The 19,267-nt window shown below is 35.4% G+C and overlaps 1 protein-coding gene across 2 annotated transcripts in view; it reads right to left on the bottom strand.

Annotated features, from left to right (window-relative positions):
- Positions 1 to 19,267, bottom strand: part of SLC6A15 (solute carrier family 6 member 15) — a 60,268-nt gene that overhangs the window by 23,667 nt on the left and 17,334 nt on the right. Inside the window, exons 2-5 of one of the 2 annotated variants that reach the window (XM_006169614.3) lie at positions 14,235 to 14,698; positions 8,153 to 8,310; positions 7,642 to 7,768; positions 5,454 to 5,635 (exon numbers count right to left, since the gene is read on the bottom strand). In XM_006169614.3, coding sequence (XP_006169676.1) covers positions 5,454 to 5,635; positions 7,642 to 7,768; positions 8,153 to 8,310; positions 14,235 to 14,523 — 756 coding nt within the window. In that variant the 5' untranslated portion in view covers positions 14,524 to 14,698. Of the gene's footprint in view, positions 1 to 5,453; positions 5,636 to 7,641; positions 7,769 to 8,152; positions 8,311 to 14,234; positions 14,699 to 19,267 lie in introns of those variants that run through there. The other variant, XM_027768722.1, reaches the window with a different exon arrangement.

Raw genomic sequence — 19,267 nt, 5'->3', positions numbered from 1 at the left:
CTCCCTTTCTTTCTTTTTCTTTTTCTTTTTCTTTTTCTTTTTCTTTTTCTTTTTCTTTCCTCATTTTAATTTGACCAGAGAGGGACAGAGTGAATGAGAGAGAGAGAGAGAGGAAGAAAGTGAGAAAGCAAGAAGCCAAGTCTGGAACTCAAACTGAGTTCCAACTGAGATTGGCCAGGTGGGAGTCCTGAGCCCTTAACCATCATACCACCTGCTGGTCCCTCTGAACACACTTTCTTAAAATAAAAACTTATCTTTCCTCTGCAGTATTTATTAAATCACTAGTTATATGAACAGAGATCTGAATTTTCATTTTTTTAAAGTATTTATTTAGTGACCAGCAGATGGCGAAATGGTTACATTGTTGTACTCCCACATAGTTAACTGCAGTTTGGGTCCCAGAACCAGTGGCTTAAAACTCACGTGCCTGTGGGACCAGCACTTGGCTTAATGCCTATGTCACTGGACTCCCATATAGTCGATCATGATTCGAGTCCCGGACCCAGTGGGTTAAACTCACACCGGGTGCGTTTGTGTGCATGCTCAAGATCCCAAGAGGAGAATGGAGGGGAAGGGATTGCGGTGTGGCCATCCCCCCGGGGGGTAATTTCTCACTTTCTGTCTCTCTGTTTCTGGCGAGTACATGCATCCTATACCAAAAATCTCAGGAAAAAAAAAAAAATCACCCAAAATCCCAAGAGAAGAATGGAGGAGAAGAGATTGCAGTGTGAACATTCCTCCCCCCGGAAGGGCGATGATTTCTCGCTTTCTGTCTCTCCCTCCAGCAAGCACATATACAAAAATCTCTCTTAAAAAACTTACTTATTTTATTTTATTTGTTACTATTATTTATTTTTTAACTTGACCAGAGAGAAGGAAAGGGAAAGCAAGCCATCAGGTCCAGGACTCAAACTACCATCGGCCATGCAAGAGTCCAGCACCTTAATCACCATGCCAACTGTTGGCCCCTTTGATTTCTATTTATTAATCCAGCAAACATTTGGGTTCTTAAAGACACTGATCTGGATTCTGTGATAAGACTCTAACACAGATTTCTAAAAAGGAAAAGAAACATGTCAATCATATAATGTGGAGAAAAGTAACAACCAAGATAAGATACTAAGCATATAAGTGGTATTAAGTAGATCATAACACAATTTTATTCTTCCTTGAGCAAGTAAAAGGACAAAACATTTCATTGTTAGATTCCAAGATTTAACAAGATATATCCTTAGAACTTTATAGAGGCATCCCTGCTGCTTTTAAACATAAATTCTTTGCATCTAATCACAAGGCTCTAGTCGTATTACACCAAAATACTTGCATAATATTCAGATCATTAAAAATAGATTTAATTCAACCTAGCCAGGGTTTAGAGTGGTAGTAATGCAACACTCTACAAGGCTAACCCAGATAAGAAGGTTCCAGATTTAAGAAGGTCCTCAATAGCCTTCCTAAACACACAGGGTGCACATGCCATGCTCCAGGGCTAGTTGCACTAGGGGTGAAACAGTGTCAGGACCCTGTGGGAGGTGTTCTCTCTCTCTCTCTTTCTCTCTCTCTCTCTCCTCCCCTCTCTCTCTTTCTCCCTTCTCCCTCTCTCCCTCTCAGGAAAAAAATTAATTAAATTTAAAAAAATTCATCTAACTGGCCATAGTACCCCAAATATTTTATCCTTACTATAGTCTATGCATTGCTACCTGAAATTACTTTATGAATTTGTGTCTTGTCTGTCTCTGCAACCAGAACGAGAACTTCATGTGGACGGGTCTTTCATCCGCATCGCTCACTGCTGCATTTCCAAAACCAGGTCAATGTCTGGCACAGACTAAGCATTCAATAAATATTTGTTAAATACTACATGAATGAATAAGTGGTCTTTACATTGCCCCCAAAATGTACATTTTTTTAACTAAGAAATGAAATGTTGAGATATGTTCTTCTGGCTGATACTGACAACCCTTAGGCCTTGACAACAAAAATAACTTCTGCAATAAGAACATTAAGTAAGAGAGATTAATTTATCAAGCAGAATATTGTATGAAAATACTATAATTTTACTGAACTAGAAAGCATATAATAAGGCATTTGTTTTCCTTACTTATTAAAATGTTTATTGTAAACACACCTTCAAGAAGACTCATTTTAGCTCTGTCATTTCCCGCTGGTTTAATCCTGGCCAACTATTTACTTTTCCTAAAATTGTCAGTTTTGCATTCAAGTGGATATAAAAACATAAAAATCAGGACCAGTGGATGGCGTAATGGTTATATCACTGGACTCCCATGTAGTCAACCACTGTTCGGGTCCCAGATCTGGCAGCTTAAAGTTCACACAGGCACATGTGTGTGCGTATCCAAGATCCCGAGAGGAGTGGAGGAGAGGGGTTTCTGGCAAGGCCATTCCTCTGGGGGGTGTGTATGTATAATTTCTGGCTTTCTGTGTCTCTGTCTTTCTGTCTTTCTGGCAAGCACACGTATCCTATAGGAAAAAAAATAATTATAAATAAAAACATAAAAGTCATATAGCTGATAGATTAAAAATGCTAATGTATGCAAAGTACTTAGCACAGTGATAATCATAATGCAAAGCAGTAGAAAGTACTGCCTTAGAATTACAAGAAATCTTAGAGCTTCTCATTTCTACCTTTTCTCTTTGGGGCAGACATTCCTTTAATAGATGTGATAAGGAGAAGGCACATAGCTTGTCCGCCCACCTTCACTGACGCTGAGCTTTCTACCACTGAAGTGATTACTTCCTGTTACCAGGCATGATTTCTGAAAGCTCTTCCTTTTAAGATTTTTATCACCACTCCACCACCCTTCATAATCTCCAGTACTCGGCCATAATTCTTTCTGTAGACACTCAGAACAGCCTTCTTTTGATTCAACTATTTGAAGACTGTGGTCACAGGGCTGAGATTTCTCTTCTCCACAATACAAGGAAAGATGAAAGATTTTAATCAAATCCAGTACTGCAGATATGAACCCATTGCAAGGTGTCTACCACGCTCAAAAGATAATGACATATCATATCCCTCTTTTAATTCACGTAATTTCCAACTACCATTTTGGGGGATGTATGTACAAGTGTGCTTTCGTGTGTTAAACAAGCACACCACAAGATGACTCACATTCGTTTAGCTGCTAAATCCTTTGATTTAAGTTCTTTTCTCACATATTAGACTTAACCCATATTTCTCTATTCTGTACTTTTGTTACTATTTGTAAGCATTTTTTATTAGTAGGCAAACACAGGGCTTTTACATTTATTCCTCATAAAATTCCTCTTATTGTTTCATTGTTTCAGACTAAGGAACTGGAATAATTTAGACTTCCAAAATGTGCTTGTGTTACTTACAGCTAACTCTCTCACCCTCCATACCTATTACATTCTTGCATCAAACTCTACCCAAACACCACGCTCTCTCTGAAACCTTCTCATTGAAATAATAAACTGCATATAACATACATTGTATTACCTTTTGCTATTTAAAATTATATTACATGATATGAGAAACAGCCCCCCCCAAAAATGCAGCAACGATAAGAAGGAATAGTTCTGTAGGTGACAAGAAGTCCAAGACTAAGGAGAAACAGAAACAAAAGATGGTGACATGATCATTGAACAGGAGGGTTTTTGAACTTCTCTGGCCGGATTCCATAGAGACTTGGTTCTCCTTCTATCGTATGACATTATCTTAGGAGTCATGTAAATGTGGTTAGATCTGGTTTAAGAACCTATTGCTTTATTTATGATTTGACTTTAATACTGTTCTAACATTGTACAAGTTCAATTGAGCCAACTGATTGAACTTTCTTAGTCATACGCTAACAGTACAAAGAATTTAAAGATATTCAGATGTGTTATCTATTATATTTACTTCTTCAAAGGCAAAAAAACATGGTACAGAGTTTCCATCAGGAAGGAAAATGGAAAATCAGCTATGATTTACAAGTTAAAAATATCATTTTTAGCAGAAAAAAAAAATTTTCAATTATATATGAAATAACAGGAAGCAAAAATGATTTAGACAGATGTCCTTTTTGAAAGAGTTCACTATTTTGCGGGAACAAATATAAGAGTGAGAGATAATAAAGCATTCCAATTAAAAAACATGAACTTTACAGTTAGACAAGTCTGTATTTGATTCCAAGTACTAGGAATTTCCAGCAATGAAACTTTGTACAAGTTACCTAATTTCTTAAACCTATTTTTCTTGCTTTCTTTATCAGTAAAATGGACCCAAAAGTAGGGATTATTTTTTAGGGCTGTTTTTAGAATTCAATGAGATAAAGTATTGATCATGGTGCCCAGAGCAAAATAAGCATATAACAAAAATTGGTTTCTATTATTGTTCTTGTTCTAATCATCATAAGAATCATCTTTACCATCAACATTTACTACTTTTTTTTTTAAGGTTTTCCCTATAGGGCACATGTGGCTTGCTAAAGAGAGAAATCACCGCCCAGAGGGGATGGCCACTCTGCAATCCTTTCTCTTCTGTTCTCCTCTCGGTATTCTGGGCACATATGCTCGTGTGTCCAGTGGACTTTCAAGTTACCATGTCCGGGACTCAAACTGCAGAGTCAGCTATGTATAATCTAGCACCTTAAACACCATGCCAGCTGATGGTCCTAATACTATTATTAATATTACAACTACTGCTACTACTATTCCCACTCCTGCTAGTATATGATAGTGAGTAGGAACAAGTTAGCCCGAAAATATATATGATCTGAGCTATTCTTTGGAAAGAAAAATAGTAGAGATGAACTCTTAAGGGGAAGAGAAAACAACAGTTAACAATAAATTCCTACTATGGTCCAAGAAATGTAAAGGGTTTTAAAATAATGGCAGTGATAGTGGGGGAAAATATACAATATGAAAGCAAAATAGTGACTAGCTTTTACGTTTTAGAAGTCACTAGGTCTTTTTTAACTCCAGGCTTTTAAATTTTCAATCTTCCCTATTAGACACACTCTTTAGTCTTCTACATTATTCTGAATATCTTGGGTTATCATACCTACCTAGTGCTGGTCAGAGCTTTAAGAAACACTCTACACTACACTATTTTAAAATTATTTATGCAACTATTCCTTAGAAGACTTACAACAGAGAGAAATAAATAAAACAGCACAAACAAAATGAGGAAATTCTTCATTTTACCATTCTGCTCGATTTCCATAATTGGAACTAATTGGTAATCAGAAAATTAAAATAAAACACAAGGTTATTAATGACATGAGACTTCACTGTAAAACACATTTTAATGTATGTACGTTCCTTAATTTAAACATCTTTTAGTGTACCACTTTTTTACTAATCTTTAATTAACTACCTAGAATGAGGCATTATACGCAGTTTATCCACAAAAATCTGTAATAGTGCTTAAGGGGGGTAGGGTAACCAGGAATAGTGATCAGAATTGGGAAAGGCTCCAAAATACTAACTTTTCCAGAAGACTGAATGCCTTTGATCATAGCCAAACAGACCATGACCCAGGCAGCCAACAAGCAGACGGTCATCTTCCAGTTTAAGCCCCCACTCTCAGAAATGGAGCTGGAGATATTCAGGGCTTCTCTGTACCAGTAATAGGTGGTGGCAGAACTTTTTTCACATTCTGGCTCTACAACTGTAGAAATAAAGGTAACACACAATCACAAACTAGAAAGAGTAATGAGACCTTATTTTCTTCAAGTACGCTTGGGAACGAATTCTTAACGTCCCCTTAAAGAGCACTACCACTACTCCACAGCATTGGAACCACAATGAAGACTAAGAACCTCAACTGTGCAAGACTATGAAAACTAATAGACATGTATCTTTTTTGCTATTTCTTATTATGCATTTCTGAAGTATGAACAGATGACCTTCTTATCAAAGTAATCAAAAAGAACGAGGTTTATCAGCCTGTCCATGCCTGGAGTTATCAGTGTGCTGTAAATGTAAAATGCAAAGTGGATTTCAGATGTAGTATAAGGAAAATAATGTCAGCTTATTGCCTTAAAGTAATTTATATTAGTTATACTTGAAATGATAATATTTTGAATATATAAGATTAAATATTTCACCTGTTTGTTTTGACTTTTCTTAAAGGTAGCTATAAGAAAATATTAAACTATGTAAGTGAGATGCATGTAAGGTTTACTTGTGGTGTGAAAGTTGTCGGAATCAAAATGAAATCATCTGTGTCAACTCGTGGGAAACCCTGACTGAATGCAGCTGGAGCAGGCACCAAGGGGATGATTCTCATGCAGATATGCCAGAACCACAGCCTTGTAAAGTAACCACTACACCCTTACAAAAAAACTATTTCTGCAAGATATATGCCCAGAACCTGCCTGTCCAAACTTGGACAAACTTCAGCCTTGCCATTGATTCTGGTTACCAAGATAATTGTTCCCAAACAACTGATGTACCTATCCCCTCAACCTCATTTGTGCTGTTTGCCTTTAAAACCTGTCTGTATGTCTCCATTTAACATGCACCAACTGTCCACACTCTTTAATGGAAACTGAAAGATCAGAGGATATAAAAGCATTGAAAATAGTTACAGATACTGGAAATAATGGGGGAAAAGAGAGAGAGAAGGGGGTGAGTGTAAGAAAAGAAATTAAAGAAGAAAATAGAGAGCCAAGTTATTTATGGGACACAGAAATAGATTATCTATTGATGAAAAGTTGTTTTGTATTCTCAAATGGACTGGTGTGAAGCATCATATTAGGAAAATTCAGTTTACAAGCTAAGCGATATATAGTGATTAAATATATAAAAATCAAAATAAATACACAACATTAAAACAAAGAAAAACCTGCCTGAAGGTGGTAAGACCTCTGAACACACTCAAGTCTGTTTGAATCTGTTTCCTGGGTTACACCCCTCCCAAGTTGTAAATTACACAAGCCCAGATAAACTCTTTTGTTTCATTAAAATTTGAACTGCTTCTTTAAGGGCTGACATTAGACATTGCTACTTTAGGGGAATTGTTCTTTATTATATCCTAGGATCCTAAGCATGATAGAAAGACTGAAACAACAGAATCAAAAATGTAAGGCATCAATCAGGATGAACAAAATAAAAGACTGTCAAAACTAATAATTGAAGGCTTATTTTACTCTGATGCCATGAGGCATAGTAAAGTACTTTGAAAAGAGCTGGTAAAATTAGATGGTATCTAAAGTCTTTTTCAGAGCCAGCCAGTGACATGGTGGTTAAGGCAGCTGATTCTCACATGGCCAACAGCGTGGTTCAAGTCTTGAGTCTGGAAGCTTGAAAGTCACATCTGATGTGTATGAATTATTGCACAAAACCCCAACAAAAGAATGGAGAAGGGATTGCAGGAATGGCCATCTCTCCTGAGGGGGGATCTCTCACTTTCTGTCTGTCTCTCTCTGGCAAGTGCATGTACCTGATAGCAAAGAAACTAAAACAAACAAACAAAACAGCTGTCCCTAAGATATGCAAATCCTAAATGTGAGGAAAATCTGTTATAATAATTTTGAAACATATTTTCACATTATTTTTTAAAAGAAAAAAAAAACTTAAACACTTATGCCTTTGCCAGTCTCATATCTTCAAAAAAAAAAGAAAAGAAAAAAAAGAAAAAAAAAACAAAACACTACATTATACATGTCTTACAAGTGTGTGAAGCATTTTTCACCAAAGGACACTGATCCCAAGGAAGTGGTTGCTGAAAAGATTGAGAGAAATAAAACAAACTCCAGCCAATGATGACATTGTAGTAAAGGGCCACAAAATAGCACACCTGCAAAATAAAAGAACAAGATTACATTCAGCCTACCGTGCCTTTTTCTCAAAAATCATAAAATGAAATGCATAGACTCCATGGAATATTTTAGAAATCCTCCTCATTTTATTTTTTATGTGAAACACATTATCTTTTTGAAAAAGTTAGTGGTTCTCACAGGCCTTAGAACTTAGATTAACAAGATTCAGTAATAGCAATATTAGCAGCTAATTTAAGTACTCAGCCACACTCCAGCAGTGTTCTTTTGAACCAGATAAAAGAGTTATATAGAAACACATACTCAGAGGTATCATTTAAATGTGGATTTTGTAAGTCCCCACCCTATTAGAATTATACTAAAAAAAAAAAAAAACAAAAAAAAATCCAGAAGAGGAAACTTACTACACAACTTGCAAATCCAATCCCGCCTAGTTTAGGGCTTATGTAATTCCATACACCAATGCTGCCTCGCCGAATTCTTTGACCAACAGAAAGTTCCAGGAAAAAAAGGGGAATACCTATTACCAGAAGTAGTATTAAGTATGGTAAAAGATATGCACCTACAGGAACAAGAACAAATAAAATAGTTATATTTGTAATATTCACAGTAGAGAGCAAAAGACAATATTTAAAATTTTATATAGTAAAATTACAGAAGACTTAGAAGAAAATATAATTTCATTACTTCAGATTTTCTAGAACTTGAAAGCTAAATTTGAGTGCTACAAAGAGTTTCCAATAAAAGTAGTAATTGCAACAAAAGTAAGGATATAAATTAATTGCTTTAGTTTCATTTTATTGAAACAATAAAACATCTTCACCTTCCATAAAAATAATTGATTCTGGGACCAGCAGTTGGTGTAATGCCTGTCACTGGACTCCCATGTAGTCAACCACGGTACGAGTCCCAGACCCGGTGGCTTAAACTCACGCCAGGCACGTGGGCATGCATGCCCAAGATTCCGAGAGGAGAACAGAGGAGAAGGGACTGCTTCACAGCCAACCCCCTGGAGGGTGATTTCTTGCTTTCTGTCTGTCTCTCTCTGTCTTTCTGGCGAGCTTACATGCCCTATAGCAAGAACCTCTCCAAAAAATAAATATTTTTAAAATTCATTGTTTACTGGAATAGTTTTCAGAAGCCTAAAAATTGTATTCACATAATGTTGATGAAGTCATTTACTAAATTTTATCCAAATATTTAAATCATGTATTCCAACACTGATAATTACAGAGAATGAGATTTAATGGCATTAAAACTTACTCTTTTTTTTTTCTAAATAAAATAACACACTGGAAGAAGAAATAGCTACCTAAATTGAAAAGGAATAAAGGCAAAATAACTTTTCCAGAGACAAATGTTATTTTTTTCCATATATGCCACATTTAACCAATGCACTTCAGGAAATGATTTCTTGTTTTCCAAAATTCTAAGATGGGTTGATAAGAATAATTGAAAAACTAAAACATTTTCAGTCTCTTATAAAAATCTACATGCTATTACTTACATAAAGTTTTCATACTTAAAAAATATAACCATTTTTCAGCTATGTCACAAATGTGAACAAAGAGTCATCATTTTAGTTGATGATTTCTTATGTAAATTTAATTGTACATCTGTATTGCATACAATATGGTTTTTCAAAGTATGCAAGTTAACTAATAATTTTCAAATGTACTGAGGGGCCACATGGTGGCACAGCAGTAACATGATGCTTACAATGCTGACCCACATGGGAAGGTCCTGGGGTTTGCATCCCTGAGCCTGCTTGTGAATGCTGGGCACACGCCTGTTCTCAGATTAGGTTGGCTGAGGAAGCGGATAGATCATTTATGAAGACCATGTTGTGTATGCCTGTCTCTCTCTGTTTCTCTTTCTCTCTCTCTTTTTGTCTCGTCCTCTCATTAAAAAACTTAAAAAAATAGGAAGATTGTGCTGAATAGTTTGACAATGTTAACAGCAGATTCGATCAACCAGATAAAAAAGATAAATGTGAAACCTATCCTCATTTCCTCATGAGAATACATAGCAAATTACTGTTAAGTTACCTCTAAATTGGACTTCCTACATTCAATTTAATTTGTTGGAGGGCACATGCACTAACCAGAGAGAGAGAGAGAGAGAGAGAGAGGGAAAGTGAGACAGTACCTCCCACGAGGGATGGTCACACCACATCCTTTCTCCTTGACTTCTCTCTGCTTTCCAGGTTCTGGGCACATATGCATAAGCTGGGAGGACTCCTCGAGTCCAGACTCAAACCGTATGGTAGGCCATGTGGGATCAGCAGCCTTAAGGATCTACCAGCTGACCCCATGCATTTACATTTCCAATCTGGAGTTCTGTCCTAACAAATACTGCTAAGTGCAATCATGCAATCAATGGTACTAATTCCTATCTTTGTAAGAGGGAGTTTATGATATTTTTCCTATTTTTTGCAAGTGTCTAATTGGGGCTGGTAGGTGGTACGGAGGTTAAGGTGCTGGATTCCCACATGGCCAAAGGTGGTTCTAGCCCCAGACGTGGTGGCCTGCTTTATCAATTTCACTCTCTCACTCTTTCTCTCTTTGGTCAAATTAAAAAATAATAGTAATGATGAATAAAATAATTGATAAAAAAGAAAGTGGTACTGAATAATTTTGGAAGCTATTCCTATTGTTCTGGTGGTATTTGGCTACAGAAATAAATAGTAATAAATTTTATTTTCAAGTTTCTCAATATAAAGCAGGTTTTATTGTATAAAATGAAAGTATCAAAATTCAAATTCTAAAATGATTAATAACATTCAGGGACTGCTAATCTGAAAGCATTTCCCCCCCCCCAAAAAAAAAGAAAAAAACCTAAAAGTGAATTTTAACACTTTGCATCAAATCTTAGACTGGGAGTGATTTTACTTGCACATAAATGACTAAGAATAAAAAGAGAGTGAGAGGAAGAGAGAGAGAATTAAGACTGGGATAATTGGGAGTCTTTCCTTAATTAAAGGAGACTACAAAAAGTTCAAAGGGAATAGGAATTAAAGTATGAGTGTATTTTGGTTCAAAACAATTGAACTCCATGCATAGCATTATTCACAGAATAGTTTCCATGAACTTTTTCTGTAGAATGCATGATACATTGTTGGATACTTAGCCTTTTTTTTTAACTAACTCGAGTTACTCTAACATTAGCCATCCCAATGAAAAGTCACAGCTCAAATATATTAGAGAATTTAACATTCTTCCAGGGAAATTTATAAGTATAGTACTTGTAATTATTCACTTATCTCTTATAAGACTTCTGTGAGGTAAAGCACAATTATTAACCCCATGTTACAGATGTGGGAACTAAACCTGAAGAAGGGATTTAATGTGAAAAGTCATGGTTGGTGCAGAAAAAAAGTGAAGCCTTACAGAGTCAAGTTGACTTCAAAAATCTGACCTGGTAGCCTCTCCACTATACCATTTATTAAGCTTAACCATCGTGTTTTCCATATTCTATCTTTGGACCAGCCAACTTATATTGGATCTACTTTTCTCTATTCTTCAGGATAATTAATGAATTGGACTTTGTTAGCTGAAGCCACTTGGCTAAACAGCAGAAGATACCTTTCAATACTAGGAGGCGCAGTGCCATACTGCATGTTAAGTACAAACTTTGGTACTCTAATTGCCATCTTGAAATGGGGAAATCTGGTGGTATTTTATTTACATGTAATATTGCTCTCTAGTGTTTACATCTGGGAGCAAGAAAACTCTAGAAAGGGTATATTTTTCTTTAAGTTTTTGTTTGTTTGTTTGTTTGTTTGCTATAGGGTACATGTAATCACCAAAGAGAGAGAGACAGAGACAGCGAGAGGAAAAGTGAGAAATCAATCCCTTAAAGGGATGGCTGCACCATAATCCCTTCTCCTCCATTTTCTTCCCAGGATTTTGGGCACACAACGCCCAGCATGATTTTCAAGATTCCAGGTCTAGGATTTAAATATGGTCAACCACATGGAAATCCAGAGCCTTAACCATCACACCACCTGCTGGCCCCAAGTCAAGGTATTTTCACTTTTTATATGTATGGAAAAATGAAGGAGCCATTTTTGCTAAGAAAAAAAAAAAAGTAAAGAAAAAAATCAACGACTAAATATTAAATTTTATCATACTCTCCACCAAGACAGAATGTGTACTGAATAGATGGCAATCTGGCCTTTCAGCAAAATCGCCTTCTTATTTAGCAGTAAGCTTTACAAAGTGAAAGGTTGCAAAATGAGTAATTACCTCCTGTCAGTCTAGGAATATGTAAGGACTTGTGAGAAACAAAAGGGTAGAGTAGTGCACAGCTGCTTATAGGTGATTTGATAAGTAATTTATACACAATGTTACCAACTAGGTAAGGAGCTTTCAATTTCAATAGAGTGCTAGGTAGTACATCACTGACTTCATGTATTGAATTCTTACCCCTCAGAAAGATTTATCAAAGAGACAATTCGTCTATTTTTTCTCCACACCTCTTGTCTTGTACTGGGTCAAATTAACTAAAAATTCTTAAACATATTTCACTGATAATTCTATAACACCTTAGTTGTTTTTTGTTGTTTTGTTTTGTTTTGTTTTTTATTTCTTAAAGGTTAAGGAAAAAAATCAACGACTAAATATTAAATTTTATCATACTCTCCACCAAGACAGAATGTGTACTGAATAGATGGCAATCTGGCCTTTCAGCAAAATCGCCTTCTTATTTAGCAGTAAGCTTTACAAAGTGAAAGGTTGCAAAATGAGTAATTACCTCCTGTCAGTCTAGGAATATGTAAGGACTTGTGAGAAACAAAAGGGTAGAGTAGTGCACAGCTGCTTATAGGTGATTTGATAAGTAATTTATACACAATGTTACCAACTAGGTAAGGAGCTTTCAATTTCAATAGAGTGCTAGGTAGTACATCACTGACTTCATGTATTGAATTCTTACCCCTCAGAAAGATTTATCAAAGAGACAATTCGTCTATTTTTTCTCCACACCTCTTGTCTTGTACTGGGTCAAATTAACTAAAAATTCTTAAACATATTTCACTGATAATTCTATAACACCTTAGTTGTTTTTTGTTGTTTTGTTTTGTTTTGTTTTTTATTTCTTAAAGGTTAAGAAAAAAAAAAAAAAACCTCACATTTGAATGGTTACATTGTTTCATTTGATGTAAGGTTTGTAGATTACAACCACCTCTAAATCCTATTTTTGCCTGGTAGACAAAACTACGGTAAACTATAATTAAATACCAAATGATTCTATTCTTTGTGTGCTGAAATGTATGACTTATGCAATATTTTTAACCACACTTACTTTTAGCAGCTTTCATGTACACAGAAGATAAAATTTCAACCCAAATGTTAGTTAATTTAACATTCAGTTTAATTTTGGAGTACTATAGAAGTAGTATCATACATGAATTATTTCTTGATTTGTAAAGATCTTTTCTTCCTGCATTTTAAAGACGATTTATGGTAAATAACCCTTAGCAATCATATGCACAAATAAAAAAAAGCAAAACTATCAGTCATGGTGCAAATATTTTTGTTTAAAATTAAAGATGTTGGAACCAGCGGGGGGGTATGGAGGTTAAGGTGGCTGGATCCCACATGATCAACCTCACGGTTTGAGTCTCAACCTGGTGGCTTTAAAAACCATAGCAGGTGCTGTGCACGCATGCCCAAAATCCTGAGAGGAGAAAGGAGGGGATTGTGATGTGGTCATCCCCTCCAGAGTGTGGGGGGTAAGATTCTCACTTTCCCCTTCTTTCCAGAAAAATGAAGGAGCCATTTTTGCTAAGAAAAGAAAAAAAAAAAGTACCCTGTAGAAAAATAAAATTAATAATAATAATTTTTTAAATGTCAGTTTCTTTAAAGTTTTATTTTAAACTAGAATTGTCCCAAAGCACTATATAATTGAAAACTGTATATTTAAGATATCTGAGAATGAAGAATGTCTGGTAGTATATTAATTACCCTGTTACATCCCTTCTATTGGAATCTAAAAGTTCTGATCAGCAATTGAAGTCCACAATTATACAATAAATTACGTGTAATTTTTTTGTGTTGTTTTTGAAGCATAAGGCAACTGAAAAATTAGAATATAGCACACAAAGAAAATGTTATCTTCCTTCCCCAGTGCTGTCTTACACCAGAAGTTTTAGGTTATTCTTCAAAATCAGTAAGTGACAAGAACAAAAGATGCAACATTCGTTAGAAATGTTTTAGTCAGTAATTCAAAGATGTGTATAGGATCCAAAGAAAGAACTTAGGAATGTGGTAGCTCTAAGCAATCCTGGAGTATCTGGAGCCAGGTCAGTGTACTTGCCACGAAGCCAACAACAGAGCTAGGCTCCCTTCTCACAAAGGAGTCGCCTTAGCTGTGCAATGGAATGCAGAGTTTCAAAAATAAGAAACTACAGCAGCAATGGAAGCTATCTGATATAACCAACTGCAATTTACTACCATAATTTTTTACTTAAAAACAAAAACTTACCACCTCCATTCTTCTGACATAGGTATGGAAACCGCCACACATTCCCTAAACCTACAGAAAATCCAACTTGGGCCAGGATGTATTGCAGTTTACTGTTCCAAGCTGGTCTCTCATCTTCAACTTCAGACCCTTCTTCAACATCTGTATCTTTGTCTTCTTGGACATCAACAATTAGTTCACTCTTTTTAAAAGCATCATCAGCCGAGTCTTCATTGGAAAGAAGGTCTTTGACAGACTCAATAACCTCATCGTCTAATTCTCTTTTTACCACCTTGCTATTCTTAGGCATTGGAAAGTACAGGAGTTTATTTTTAAAAACTCCCTTGTGGCAAATGCACTAATTCTTTAAAACAAAACGCCACTTGATATGAAGTAAAGACAAGGAGAGTATGAAAGAAATCTTTGATTCAAGGTGGTAAAGTCTTATGGATCCTGGATTTGTATGTCCAATAGTCTGTAATCACCTGTAAAATAATAAATTTAGATGTGATCATATTTAACAATGAAAAATTTTCAGCTAACTTTCTCCTGCAAAAAAATCTGCTTTGATCTCAAATAAAATCTAATGTACAATGTATAATATGTTCATTGGTAATTAAAATTTTGAGAATCTTTTTCTATTTCCTTTTTCCTCCTTGACTAGAGTAGGTCCTTCATTACACATCTTTTATTTTGTTCTTTATAGCATTACATGTACAAATGCATGCCAAATCTATTGTTTCATACATAATCTCTTCTGTTCTTGTATTCATCAATTTACTCATTTGATATTAATTATGATGGGGCTGCTGAGATACAATCAGCCATGAAACATACAATAATTGCTTTTAAGGAGCTTTTATCTAGTAAAGAGAAAGACACATCTCAAATAATTATACTACATTATAGAAATTAAACGACCTAATATCATTACCCATGGAGAGATCAGAAATGTTGCATAAAAGTGATATTAGAGTTGGGCAAAAGTCTAATGAGGCCACACCAAACATAATAGTATAAACAGAAATACGATGTGGTAGAAATTCATGATACAAGTGTGAACATTCTCTTAAACAAATTATGAAAACACTGCCATCGTTTTGGAATTTTTCCCATTTTTTCTATTGGTATGTTAATCACATATCTTTTCCCCTATTCAAAAATAAACTAAGTATACAAAGCATGTCTATAGATCAGTGATGTTGTCTTTTTTAAAAAGTGGTTAAACTGGAGTGCTTCTCTTTAAAGTTTGATTAAGAAGCTTCAAAAAGGATAACCCAATGTTGTCCATTGATAGGGGTAAAAAATGCAACTTCTTGACAGAATTGCTATGAATTTACATTAAGAGTCAAAGGAAATTAACGTTATTCTCCATTCTATGATTTTTTTTTTTTTGAAGATCTTTGCTATAGAGCACATGTGCTCACCAGAGAGAGAGAGAGACAGAAAGAAAAATCATACCTCAGGGGAATGGCCATGTCACAATCCCCTCCCCTCTATTTTTTCTCTAGGGATTTTGGTCATGCACTTACATGAGCCCAGTGTGAGTTAGGGACTCAAATGGTGGTCGACTACATGAGAGTCCAGCGATGTAACCATTACACCATCTGCTCATCTCTCAATCTATGATTTTAATGAGTAACACAGAGGCCTGGGAAACCCAATTGGGGAAAAATTATTCTTTAACTTAACATGTATACTAATTTGTTTCCTTTGGGCTTTTATAATGTTTAATTGTTTCCAAAATTAAAATATATACCTTAAAATAAAACACTTATTTAGAGTAACAGGAAACTGTGAAAGAAATCTTGAAAGAGAAGCATTCTCAAAATATTTTGAGTGACAGACACATCTCTAGAATAAGTCTCTCTTTGAAAGAGATTTTCTGACTATTTGAAAGAGACTGACAAGGTTTCAATATGTAAATGTTTCCTGAAGTTCAGAATTGTGTCTGTTTGACTCGCAGTGCTTCCCCCTGAAACTCAGTAAATATTAGATGAATAAATGAATAAATGCAACCACTGAAAAATTGAAATAAATAAATGCACCAAAGCTTTGCTGGAAAAACCAACTGACATAAAAATATTGTGATTTGTGAGACATGGATTATCTAGATTAAAGTCCTGTATTTATTGAATTATCTAAAGCCACAAGGTGTTGCCATAGTAACAGGTGATATGGATAAAAACATTGATTTTAGTCTGATAACCTTGGAGTTATGTCTTCACTCTATTATTTATCAATCAGGTAACAACTTCTGATAATTATTTCTTTCTTAATGTTAGTTACTGCAATTAATATTGGTCTCTTTTCCTTTTTGCCAAACAAATAGAAAAGTAAGGAATGTATCCATGTGTAGAGATACTATAAGTGTGAAAACACCCATGATTTTATAAAGAAAAATTTTTTTATAAATTTGTATAAAGAATTACTTTATTTATTTGAAGAGAGATTTTTTGCTATAGGATGCATGTACTTGCTGGAGCAACAGAGATGGAGAGACAAAAAGTGGTATATTATCTCCCAGGTGGGATGGCCACACTGTAATTCCTTCTCCTCCATCTCCTCTTGGAATTTTGAGCACACACACACACATGCCCAGCATGTGTTTTAAGCCGTTGGATCTGGGACTTGAACTGCAGTCAACGGCGTAGGAGTCCAGCAACATAACCATTATTCCATCAGCTGGTCCCAATTATTATTATTTTCCAAATTTGATCAAAGAGACACAGGGAGAGAGAGAAAGTGAAAAAGCATCTCACAGGCCTGCACCTCAAGCTGTGGTCCACCATGTGAATGTCTAGTACCTTAATCACCACACACAAGCTGGCCCTGGTAAAGAAAATTTTAAAAGATAGTATTTATCATGAACTGTCCCAAATTAATTATCTCAGAGATTGCTACATTTCTTTGATATATTTCTGCTCTTTGCAGAAAAAGTATGCAAAACACTCAAAGTGAAAGCTAACACCTTCGGATACTACTGCATATTTTTACATATTGAATGAATATTCATCACTAATTTACATAAACTATTCTCTGATAAAGTTTCTATTTAAAAATTCTGATGAGGCAACCTGAAGATCGTATTTTTCTAGTAAAAAAATCAGTATTTAATATAAACAAAATTTAAATGCAACATTATAAATTGCTTAAATACATATATAAATATGCATATTCATATTGTATAATTAAACAACCCTAGGCAACCTTAATAAATTAAAATAGACACTTTAAAAATGGGTTTTAAAATATGTGTTTGTATGCACTGATAGTTTCTTTTCTATTATAAGTAAAAAATAAAAGAGATAGAACATTAATAGTATTCCAAGTAAAATAAATTAATTTCCCATTTCTTACTCTTTGAGTCTTACCCTTCCATCTTGTCTGTGGTAGTTGTAGGAAGATATGGAGAGGGACTGCAATTAGCACTGAAATTTTCACAATAACATGTAAGTCAGGATGGGAGGGAATCATTTCCTGGATAATTATTTTGCGTATCTTACACTATTACATGTTCTTGTTTTTATTTGTGTTTTTACCCCAAGATCCTGCACCCAGAGGCTTTCATTTCTTGTGCACAGGCTTGACAAAGCCAAGAGTAAAAATATAAATTAAATTTCTGAACAGATTTGCAAAAACTAAGTTTAGAGACAACAATTTGGAAGTAAAATGAATTTCAAATTTTCAAGACCTGACATTTTTGATGGATAAACACTTTCATGAATTCCAAAAGCTTGCCTGAAGAACTTGGTCCATACATGTTGGACATAAACATAGACTAAAAAGAGAATAAGAGGGGTTGGCTATTAAAAGTGTACAGTGTCTACTAAGAATAGAAGGACAGAAACAGGAAAGTTCAGGAAGGAAAGAAGGTCAAATATGAAAAAGTAGTAAATCCAGATCAAGTAACTGCATAGCTTCTGCCAAATTAGCTCCATCCAGTCTCTTGACAGACACAACTGGGGACAAGCCATCACCCTTGATACTTCATCTCCATCCAGGAATCACATCAATTCTCCTCATCATCATTTGGTAAAGGCTTCCTATCTACAACTGCACAACAGAACAGAGTCAACAAAATATTGCCCACAGGCTAAGTACTTTCCCTGTCCGTATTTTGTTAATAAAGTTTAACTGAAACATATCATATACTTACATATAACCTATACCTAATTTTTGTGCTGCAACAGCAGAGTTGCTCTTATAGTCTGACTGCAAAGCTTAAAATATTTCTTGATATTTTACAGAAAAAATTGCCACCCTCTTTCCCAGAGAATAAGTCAGAACTAAGGAGGTAGAGTTCCCCAGCTCGCTTAATCTGTGCTGCAGTTGTATGGTGCTACTTTCTTAATTAAAAAAATATATGAGGACAAATGGTGGCATAGAGGTAAAAGTGACACTCTGTGAGCTGACTTACACAGGAAGGTTCCAAGTTCATGTCCAGGGACTTTCATGAGTATACTATGCACATGCGTGCCCAAGATCCAGGGATGGCTGAAGCTGAGGGTGGGTGTCATCAGAACCCTGTTGGAAATGCTGTTCTCTCTCTCTCTCTCTCTCTCTCTCTCTCTCTCTCTCTCTCTCTCTGTCTGTCTCTCTTGCTCATGAAAGAAATTATATATATACTCACACTACATGATGTGGGCCAGGTGGTGGCATTACACTACTGAACCTACATGGAGGAAAAGGGTTCAGTCCCAGAATTCCGTTGAGCATGCTAGACATACACACTACTGTCTGTGATCAGGGCCAGCTGAGAATGGAAGTGAATCACAGCATGAAAACTTCCCTAGAGGTGCCTCTCTCCTTCTCATGGAAGAAATAAACTTAAAAGCACATGTGCCATAATGGAAGGCTCTCCATTCGAAGAAGAATAGTTACAAGATTGTGAAAGTTTTGCATAGAAATGGGGAGGTAATGGTAGCAATTGAAAGGGGAAGGAGTACAAGCAAAAAAGAAACGTGGATATGGGTTATTATTTGTTGATGAGGATGTATGTTCTCAGAGAAAAGAAAAGTACATGGTATATAAATACTGCATTTGTCATCTTG

This window comes from Tupaia chinensis, unplaced genomic scaffold, assembly GCF_000334495.1.
Source record: "Tupaia chinensis unplaced genomic scaffold, TupChi_1.0 Scaffold147312_1, whole genome shotgun sequence".
NCBI classification, from domain to species: domain Eukaryota; kingdom Metazoa; phylum Chordata; class Mammalia; order Scandentia; family Tupaiidae; genus Tupaia; species Tupaia belangeri.
This window is presented reverse-complemented; position numbering and strand designations above follow the sequence as displayed.